Source organism: Papilio machaon, chromosome 20, assembly GCF_912999745.1.
Source record: "Papilio machaon chromosome 20, ilPapMach1.1, whole genome shotgun sequence".
Classification (NCBI taxonomy): domain Eukaryota; kingdom Metazoa; phylum Arthropoda; class Insecta; order Lepidoptera; family Papilionidae; genus Papilio; species Papilio machaon.
This window is the reverse complement of record NC_060005.1, coordinates 4,199,536-4,210,261: the sequence shown is the minus strand read 5'-3', so window position 1 is coordinate 4,210,261 and position 10,726 is coordinate 4,199,536. Positions and strand designations below refer to the sequence as shown.

Below are 10,726 nucleotides of genomic sequence, written 5' to 3'. Positions count from 1 at the left end.
TAATTTGTTTCGAATTTAAAACTAATCTGTGATAATAAAAATAAAATGTGTACGTACAATCTAAAATAAAATATATATGAAGTTAAAAACATATATTTAGGATAGAGAAATATTTTATATGATGTGTTTACGTAATTACATCGAATATATTAAAATGAGATGTATATTTTTGAATAATGACTATAGATATATCTATTATAATTCCTGTCCATAATGGAGAAAAATGGATAAATAGCTGCATGAAGTCAATCGCTAATCAAACTATATTTTGGACTTTGACAAAAGTAGAAATCGTTGTGTTTAACGATGGAAGTAATGATAATACGGAAGAACTTCTCCAGAGATGGGTTCAATACTTCAAGGGACGTGAAATAAATTTTCTTATAACAGGGTCTAAAGACCCTAAAGGTGTTGGCGCAGCTAAAAATGGTGCTGTAAGGTTAAGTTCTGGCTTATATTTATGTTTTCAAGATATTGATGACTCAATGCATCCTGACAGAATACTTTTACAGTGGAATTATGCGAGGTTTCATAATAATACTCTAATAGGTAGTAAGGTGACTAGAACACCAATAAACTCAACACCAAGGTTTGTTCATTGGGCTAATAGTTTAGATCCTTTACAATTGAAGCAACAAATATATCTGTCATATGGCCCTACAATTCTTATGCCTACATGGTTTTGTCATAGATCTGTATATGATAATGTTGGAGGTTTTGTTGAGACGGGCCACGGGACACCAGAGGATCTTATATTTTTTTATGCTCATATTGACAAAGGTGGAGAATTACATAGAGTAGACAAAGAGTTGGTCAATTATACTTATCATAAATGGTCAACAACATTTTCAATATCAAGAAAAGCAATACAACTGATTCAGGTATATAGACTTGAAAAGATTGTTTTATCACAATGGAAACAGTTTACTGTGTGGAATGCAGGCAAAAGTGGAAGAAAATTTGTAAGATCACTTACTCCAAACAGCCAAAAAAAAGTTGTTGGTTTTTGTGATGTGGATAAAAAGAAAATAGGTTCTGTCATTGAATTGTATTGTCCGAAACAAAGAAAAGTAATGATTAAACTGCCTGTTGTGCATTTTACTGAAGCAAAACTTCCAATTATAATTTGTATGAAATTAGATCTTACTAATGGTGAATTTGAAAGGAATCTCCAATCATTGAATCTTATTGAAGGCAGAGATTACTATTTATTTGGCTAAATATTATTGTATTTAAATGTATTAAAAGATATATTTACAGTTAAACTTGTTTGGTTCCAAATCATGTCCAGATTCAAAAAATTTACATTCACACACTTGAACTTTAGCTCTCATTCCCACGGCCGCTTTTTTATCGTGCGTTAAAAAATCGTTCAAAAAGAACAAATGCATTTTCCAAGTATCTGTTCATACAGCAGCGCTTTTTTATCGCGCAGTATTGCATTTTCAGTATTGGAAAACGGAACGTCAGTTATTTTAAAGAGTTCGTTACTGCAGAGCCGCCAATGCAGAGTTTTAACGGCGTTAAAAAAAAACGCAGGTGCGAATGAGTGATATAATGCGAATTAATCTACCATATGTTAATAAGTTTTGTGTCATTTATTTGAGATTTAATAATATATATGATCTACTACTACATTATTAATTTGCTGCAATATAGGTTTTACCTATTTACTATTCTAATACATAAGAGTAAATGCAATCTTATGTACCAAATACGCTTGTAGAAACATCTACTTTTTCGTCATTCGTCTGTTTGTTGGTGATAAACAAATTTGTCCGAACCATATCGCATTTTAACATTTCTGTCTGCTCTTGACGTATTGCATGCCACAAAAAATTACATATCCTTAGCGCCTACGTATTTACTGTAACGATTGTACCATTTTAAACCAATGAATGCGAGAATGTCTTAAAATGTAGGAGACACATATCTTTATTTGTCTCAGAAAAATATATCATCGGTTTAGGCAAAGTTCAGGAATACAAATGAGATGGGGACTGTAATTTTACCGCCTGACTTGACGTTACGAACGGTTTTCAAAGTTGGAACGAAAGGAATTTTTCATTTTAGTACTGAAGTTGGTCCTTGCCAGCTAATACAGACTCCGTGCATTACGAAATGAACAACTTTATTTGTCTTTGTATTCTATATGTTATAGACATTTTTCGCCAATATTACTTATTGTTATTTAAAAAAAAACAGAAAATAAATATTTTTGGTATATTGGAAACTCAATATTAAAAAGCCTGTTAGTGTTTCAGTAACTCCAATTTATGCTATAGAAACAACGTTCGGCGTAATATTTAATTTTTATTATTGCTTGGATCAACTCACTCTTTTTTCTATGCAACTTCAATAGTTAAATATACAGCCCGCCTTTCCGAAACCAATATTTTCCTAGTACGTAACAGTAATAACATTTAAAGTTTATAAGGAGATTTTCGTAAACGTAACATTGTAAATGAAATCAAACCTTCTAGGTATTTAATTAAAATCATGAATTGGACTGTATGTTAGAAACCTGTCGCAGTATATAATGTTGTAATTGATAAGGTTTGCACGAGGTGAATTAGAGCTAAATTGTCGTTATAAAGTTTCAAACTCAGCACACACGGTACCGTAAAGCACAAAGATGATAAAGGGTCAAAAGATGGCTTACATCCTAAATTACAACATAATATTACAAATTAAATTCAATTTCCTTACCAAACAAAGACTATATTCATAACAAAGGACTAATTACAGATTAATTGGATGAATGCTTCACAAGATAATTAATAAGCATACCTTCAAAGCTCTGAACAATTACAAAGTAATTGAGACGGCATATAAATACTACATTAACATAATATATTTTATAAGTTTTCATAAATAACATGGGCAAGCGTGGGAATATAAAACAGATGCCACAGATAAAATTAAATGCGTAATTATTAATGTTTTTGTATTTAAATATTTATAATAATTCAAAATAATTACGGTAGGAATTAGCTTATATGCACCCGAATAATTTTGTAGAGATCTTTTTTATATTATAAGGTGGCAAGCAAGCGGCCATCTAAATGCGCTGAAATAGCAAGGCTACCGCTGCCCATAGACATCCGAAATTGCAGATGCTTTGCTTACCTTTAATCTACGGAGGAGGTGAGGCACAGAAAGAGAATATTTCCCTTGATATCCTTCATCAAATCCACTTCCCCTTCCCATCCTTTCCTTGTAAGAAAAAGATGGGAACAATATGTGTGGTCGTGGTAATGCAACGGTTGAGCCGGCCCATTCCTGCAACACATCTTGTTAATGCTGGCGTCTACCACTGTTATGACCACGGTCTTCTGAATAACTAAGAAATCGAGATTTAACGAAGGGAACTTCTGTCAAATATTTGTTAAATATTTTACTGTTAAGAATTGAAGTTATAGACCTAATTTAGATTGTAACCACGAAGCAATAGGGCTATTACAGTTTGTCAAATATTCATCAAGGTTCCCATTTCTGAATGTTTATTGAATTGACAAAGATTAAATCAATCAATTTGATTTGAAGATCAAACGTTAGTCTGGAAAATATATTAAATTATTCCATCAAATAATTGGGCACGGTTTCGTTCACGAAAACATCAAAAAGGAAATGAATTCATTTAGGATCAAAAATTTCAAGGACTCCATTTATTTACAAATTATACTTTGGGCCTATACGATCATTTCAAGAGATTAGGTAACATTATTTCGCGACCCACTCATCATAGAGGACGACAATTAAATAAATATATACTGATCACTCGTCAATATTTTTGCTTGGTGGACAGCGATAAAAAATTCTTTCTACGTAACAATTACTATACGGCCCCATTGGTCGTGACCCACAGATTGGAATATGGCTTTACAGGCTTGTAGATACTGCTTTATGACCTAAGGTGTCACCTTCAAGTATCATGTTGTCCAGTTAAGTTGTATGCATTAGAACCTAGAAAAGAATAAGTAGCTATAACGTAAATGGGACGACTGCATTATTGAATTTTCACAGCCTTATAAAAAAACTAACGTCTATTTCTGTTATTTCGCCTTGCCCTTCGGTTTTACATCAAGGTAACTGATACATTTCCTTTTACAAAAACATCTTTCTATCTTACTAATATTATAAATGCGAATGTTTAGATGGATGGATGGATGTTTGTTTGAAGGTATCTTCGGAACGACTCAATGAATCTTGATGAAATTTGGCACAGATGTAGAACACATAGGCTATTTGCTACTTTTTATTTCAAATTCTCGCGGACGGAGTCTCGGGCGACAGCTAGTTATACATGTATTGATTTATTGATAGCGGTAGACACTTAGCATTAGTTTTGTGCTTTTTTATGTAAAAAAAATACTTTTCAATACAAGTATCATTATTAATTAAATGTCCATATTCTCTCATCTCATCATCTATTTCTCTGTGTATATTTGGTAATACGAAAAAATTATACCGAAGTACACAGATGTATTTCCTAACTTTCTCCCTACTTAACGTGAAATCACAGAGCGAGGTTAACATTAGAGGCGCTTGAAAAGCGATTAGTTTCGCTAAAGGCTAAATTTATGAAACACGCTCGAGCAACGGCTATTATAGTCTGTGTCCTTGTTATGGTACATTGGAATATTTGCTAAAAAACATACCGTAATTCCAAGTTCTATTAAATTTGAATTAGCAATCATGGCATCAATGATGCAGTATATGCAGATTAAGGTGGAACAACGATAAGCTGGTTAACAAATTCATGTTGTCTACGTTCAATGATAAACGACTTCTCTCCTAACTGAATGCGAGACCAAATTAAAGTCCTTCTCTTCCAACCATTTTTATTACGGATTGGACGAAAAGGAATATCAATATAAAAAGAGAACATCCTTCTTAGTTTATCCCATCGTCTATCTAATAAAGGTTATTACGTTGTTCTAGAAGACTATGGGTAGAGGTCAATACCGGGTGACCGGCTTATTCGTTTGGCTTCTTTTTTATATCATAAGCAGCTTTTTTTATATCGTAAGGTTCATATCATTGCAGATGCGTTCCCTAGCTTCATTTGACGGAGGAGGGGACGCACAAAAATAGGACATTTACACTTCCTATGCATCCACTCCTCCGTCAAATGTACTTCCCGTAACCGTCTTTTCTGTATAAGAAAAGGATGGGAAGGGAAAGGAGACTAAAGTAAGGCTTCCAGCATTGAAATTATTATCAGAATATAATTATCAGAGGAAACGCGGAATTGCTTCCACTTCACTCCTGTCTTCTGAGTAGTAGTGGTATTTCACTGGCTAAATCGCTCCATTCGTGCAATAGATGTTTTTGCTAGCTCTAACACATTCTTGATAGAAAAAATAATTGATTCTGTCATTGTTAAGAACAATTCTGTACAAAAATAATTACTTGAAAGAGCTCTGTTAAATTGTTCAGCGTTGTAATGCAAGTCATGTTGTGGTCAGGTGAACGCCCTATTATTTTCGCCAAGATCCTAAGTAAATTAAAATAAATAAATTCTAGTTTCTCCGCCACGGTTAACCTTGACACAAAGTTTACATATGCACTAGAACCTCAAGCAAACGGCCAGTTGTCTTTTTATTTGCGTATAGTGTTCTCGTAGTCGGTTGCACGTCGGCGCTTTCGTCATACATTGCTAAATCATTTGTGTTACAAAATTACGGTGAGTTATTATGAATTTCAATTCGCAATTTTGTTCGTTTTAATGATGTGTTCATAGTCATTGATCAAATGTATTTTAGACTTTCTAATCATAATTTCCATTTAGAATCGAGAAAAAGAACCACTAGTTATTATATAGTTTTCATTTAATAAAATACTTATAAATATATAATTTATTTTTGGATTTATATAAAAACGCTATGCTATATGTTTTCGCAAGACACGTAGAATGCGGGAAGTCTGAAAACACATCTTATATACATGTTTTGATACTCATTATCAACATGAATGGACTTTGTGTGCTGCCGTACTGGCCATAAACCTTCCACAATACCTTCGCCTTCGCTCACACATAAATACACAAAAATGTTAGGCAATTTTAATTTGTCAATCGTACATAAATTATGAGTATAACATAAATGCGATTTCGAAAACTATTTAATTAATATTCTCTCATATTATTATCATATTACAAACATAACTTTAAAAATTAAAAACAATGTAATAAAAATGTTTAAGTACGAAAAAAACAATTTGTTCTTATGGAATTAATGCTAAACAAATAATTTTTAAAAGCCATTTCGTGATATGTTATAGTCTGATAAATGATAATAATAGCAATATATATTTCTACCCGACTGAATGTTAGTATGCGGGTTTGTATGTAAATACATTTGTAATATTGTGACCTCAAAGACTGAAGCGATTTTGACGAGTTCGGGTCCTCTGAGTACTATAAGGGTACTGTAACTCGGGATTTTTGGTTTTTAAATTATTTTTTTATATTTTATTGGAACGTTTAGTGTAAGTTGAAATTTGTACATAAAATATAATAATAGATTTTATTTATGTTATCAGATGCCTCAAGACCTTCAACAAGAAGTGATATCTATAAGAGAATGGCTTGCGAAAGAACCTCACCTACCGAAAGACTTAGGTAAGTTTATTACTCGTTCGTTCTCTCTATTTATTTTGTAACTAGCTGTCTGCGCGGAATAAAAGAAAAACGTAATTAGTAGCCTATAAGTTCTTCCAGATTATGTTCTACATGTATAAATTCAAATTCCATCGAGATCCGTTAATCCGTTCTGGAGATACCTTCAAACATCTATCCATCCATCTAAACATTCGCATTTATAATATTAGTATGATTTATAACGTTGATAAACTGGTTCACGTATGCACTATTTTCACACGGACGAATATTTATGCTATTTGTTTGTTTGTATTTTGGATTCAAACTAATTTTTCCCATGGATCCCAAATAAAATGAATATAAATAATGTTAAGTTACATATACTCTTTTATTTTTATACCATTATCAAAAAAAGATCGTAATTATAAAATGCACATGCTTGATATAAAGATGCAAATTAAGCTGTAATTAAAACAACAAATTGGCTTGATGTATAAATAAACTATATAAGATATAATTAAAGCAATAACCTTCGGAGAACACTTTAAGAGATTATAAATTTGCAAACAGGTTTTGATTTTTCGAATCATGTTTCGATTGGTTTAAATGACCATAATTCTTCAATTTGGGTCCGAATAAATTCCTTATAATAACGATCGGCAGCGAATAAGGGTCGTCGTACACGGAGTACTTCAAGTATGTAGTTAGTAGTAACGGTTGATTGCTTGAAGCTATCCGAATACGGACACTCTTAGTACCTGACTTAAAAAAATCAATGATATTTTTCATTTCATTAAAATTTATTTTTGTTTTTAGATGATTTCATATTGGAAAAGTTTTTACACAGCTGTTACGGTAGTTTGCAGAAGACGAAGAAATGCATAGAAAGGTTTTGTTCGACGCGCAGCGTCATGTCAGAGATCTACATACTGAGGGACCCGATATCACCGAGCATGGAGACCGCATTCTCTATTACGTAAGCATTTGATTGAGCAGCATTTTGTGATACTGACGTGCAATTAATGATTTACATTTTTCCATTAGCGTGAACCTGATAGATAACATATTAAAAGGTAATTCTAAGATACATGAACCTAGACGCAATTCGGTACAAATTTTACCGGATAGCGACCCGGAAGCAATAGGTGAAGCATTCTTAATTGTAAGCCTGTCTAGTTTAACAAAAAAATGTTAACTCTGATCTCATGCTTAAGTATATTCATGATATAAAGCAGATCATTTTTTTACAGTAACGTTTCCAATTATGAGGCTGGTGAAAATGAAATCTTAATTCATCAATTTGAAGATCCGACTCTGGAAAAATTTAATTTTTACGATATCTTGAAGAGTTTCTCCATACAAGCAGATATGTGGTTAATGGAACAAAAGTTCTTGCCCGAAGGACACATCATTATTCTTGATATGAACAATTATTCCCTGAGAATGATTCCTAGGATAAATATCTTCTTGATTAGAGAATTCTTCATGTTCTTATTGGTAAGATTTTTAGTTTTCTATTTAATCTTTTCATAAATATATACATTTATCAAACTATACTGGATGTTTATAAAATTAGAGGGATACCGAAGAAAGTTTGGACAGGTTGTGTGAAGGGGGAAATTAGGAAAAGAGTAAATTCAGATATGATAGAGATGTACGGAAGAGTATAGTTCTTAAATTTCTATAGTTTAAAATTTCTTGCCGGCTTATGGTCCGCACCCTGCTGCGTCCACACCTAAAATGGTTTTCTGCGCAGCGACTCGCGCAAAGTTAAGAGCTGTCAAGATATCTGAAAACTACTATAGTACATACTGTTCCAACCCTCCCTGGGGAAAAGGGTTGGAAGATGATGATGATTATTTAATTATAATGGAAATGCTAAAACCACAAATGTGTTAAAGATTTATAATAGACTGGCTGTTGCCCGCGACTTCGTCCGCAAGGAATTAAAAAAAAGCTTAGAAACCTATGTGTTCTTCCAGACTATGTTCTACGTCTGTGCTAAATTACATCGAAATCCGTTAAGCCGTTTTGGAGATACGTAGTAACAAACATCCATCCATCCAAACTTTCAAATTTATAATATTAGTATAAAGTATGATAGAAACCGAAGTTATACATTTTTGGGATAAATAAAACTCAACGTATTAAATCTGGCGGTAAAAGAATACATAAAATAGTATTACCTTATTCTGCCTCCTTATCAGTAAGTTTGTCTGGAACCTCTCCTATGAACACAGCCACACAATTCATGGTAGAACCACAGATGCATTTCACACCAATTTTTAGATTTATCTTAATAATAATTATTGTATTTATCTATCTGGTAACTTGGCTATATATTTAGTTTATTTATTTACTTTATTTCAGGAAGGAATGCCGGTTCGTGTTAAACAAATCTATGCAATCAATGCACCGTCATATTACGACAAACTTTTCGCTTTAGTTAAACCGGTGCTACCCTCAGAAATTTGCAATATCGTAAGTATAATAGCTTAAAATATAATAACACAACTAATACATTAAAATATAATTTTTGGCCTATGGGTTTGTTGGCAAATACGAAGGTAGAAATTTATTGTTTCAAGCCACAAATATATAAAACATCTTTTTTATCTCCATTTAGCTGGATTATAGATTAAATAAATTATTTTTCTTTTGGTTGTATTTATTAGCTCCGACTGGCTGGTTACTATATGGCTGGATAAGTAAAATAAATATATAATTAAAATATAAAATGACCTGATGTCTTCTTCAAAGACAGTGACATAGTTTTAATTTCCAGATTCAATTCCTGCCCGATTGCCAAAGCTTGCACAAACACATAGACAAAAAATATCTGCCTTCTGAGTACGGAGGTGAAGCGGAAAGTATGAAGGCACAGCATAAAAGCTGGATTGATCAAATTCAAAAGGCCAGGTATATTTTATTTAGCTGATCTAAATTTTTTTATGAACATTGGAGGGCAGAACTCACATAATTTTCTATCAATGCCAATTGTGAATAGAAATCATCCTAAACCCATTTAAAACTCACATGAAAGTTGTTCAAAATCATTACAGCTTTTCGGAACAGTTTTTTTACTTTCCATTTTTCAAATGTCGACATTAAGTTGATAGGTGTTTTATTTTAAAATTATTTTATTCTAGCTGTCGCCCGCGACTCCGTCCGCGCGGAATTAGAAAAAAAGTCTTTCTACAACCATGACAAATTTCATCAAAATTCGTTGAGCCGTTCTGGAGATACCTCCAAACAAACATCCATCCATCCATCTAAACATTCGCATTTATAATATTAGTAAGATTATATATTCTCTTTTCTGTTACAGAGCAAGGTTTTTAAACGATAACTTATGGAAAGCAGACCTGAAAAAGAAATCAAAAAACAACTCTTTTGAAAATACAATGAATGGTTCTTTCAAGACATTATGCATAGACTAGACTCATTATTATAGTAAGGTTTTATTTTTACAATAGAATAAGTTTTTACATTGTGATGGTAATATTAAATTAAATATAACATATTAAATGTGATTAAAATGTGTTTTTCCTTAAAATAATGAGTATTACTACAAAAATATTGATACAATTTCAATAACAGAACATAACAAACACTGGGTAAGCCAAGATTCAATTTTGGAAATACTATAACTGTCAATCTGGCTTTAAAGTTTACTTAAGCTAGATTAGAAGATAGGAATAAAGTATTCAAAGTTATTTAACACAATTAAATTTTGTACCATATAATACATGGTAAGAGAGAAACTACAAGATATCTGTACAATTTTTACATATCTTTCAAATGAAATACTGTTGCCTAAGCCAAGTTTATACGTAACTTAAACCTATCACATTATCGTAATATCATAGAAATAGTATCTAAAAGTCATGTCTTTTAAGAATAAATAAGAGCAAATTTTTAGGAAACTAGCTGTCGCCCGCGACTCCGTCCGTGCGCAGTTAAAAAATGGGGGGGGGGGTATGAAAAATAGATGTTGGCCGATTCTCAGACCTACTGAATATGCTCACAAAATTTCATGAGAATCGGTCAAGCCGTTTCGGAGTAGGACGGGAACGAAAACTGTGACACGAGAATTTTATATATTAGATAAACACTCGAAAC

The 10,726-nt window shown here is 32.4% G+C and overlaps 2 protein-coding genes across 2 annotated transcripts; both read left to right on the top strand.

Moving 5' to 3' along the window:
- The first annotated feature begins 112 nt into the window (after positions 1-112).
- LOC106712511 (UDP-GlcNAc:betaGal beta-1,3-N-acetylglucosaminyltransferase-like protein 1) lies at positions 113-1,220 on the top strand. Its single transcript, XM_014505108.2, has one exon. It carries the CDS (start codon positions 177-179, stop codon positions 1,218-1,220), a length of 1,044 nt encoding a protein of 347 aa, XP_014360594.2. The 5' UTR covers positions 113-176.
- Positions 1,221-5,593: 4,373 nt separating this feature from the next.
- Positions 5,594-10,079, top strand: LOC106712509 (alpha-tocopherol transfer protein-like). The gene is made up of 7 exons (XM_045682889.1): positions 5,594-5,689; positions 6,547-6,625; positions 7,421-7,580; positions 7,855-8,101; positions 8,975-9,085; positions 9,390-9,523; positions 9,933-10,079. Exons 2-7 carry the CDS (start codon positions 6,547-6,549, stop codon positions 10,042-10,044), a joined length of 843 nt encoding a protein of 280 aa, XP_045538845.1. The 5' UTR covers positions 5,594-5,689; the 3' UTR covers positions 10,045-10,079.
- The last annotated feature ends 647 nt before the right edge of the window (positions 10,080-10,726 follow it).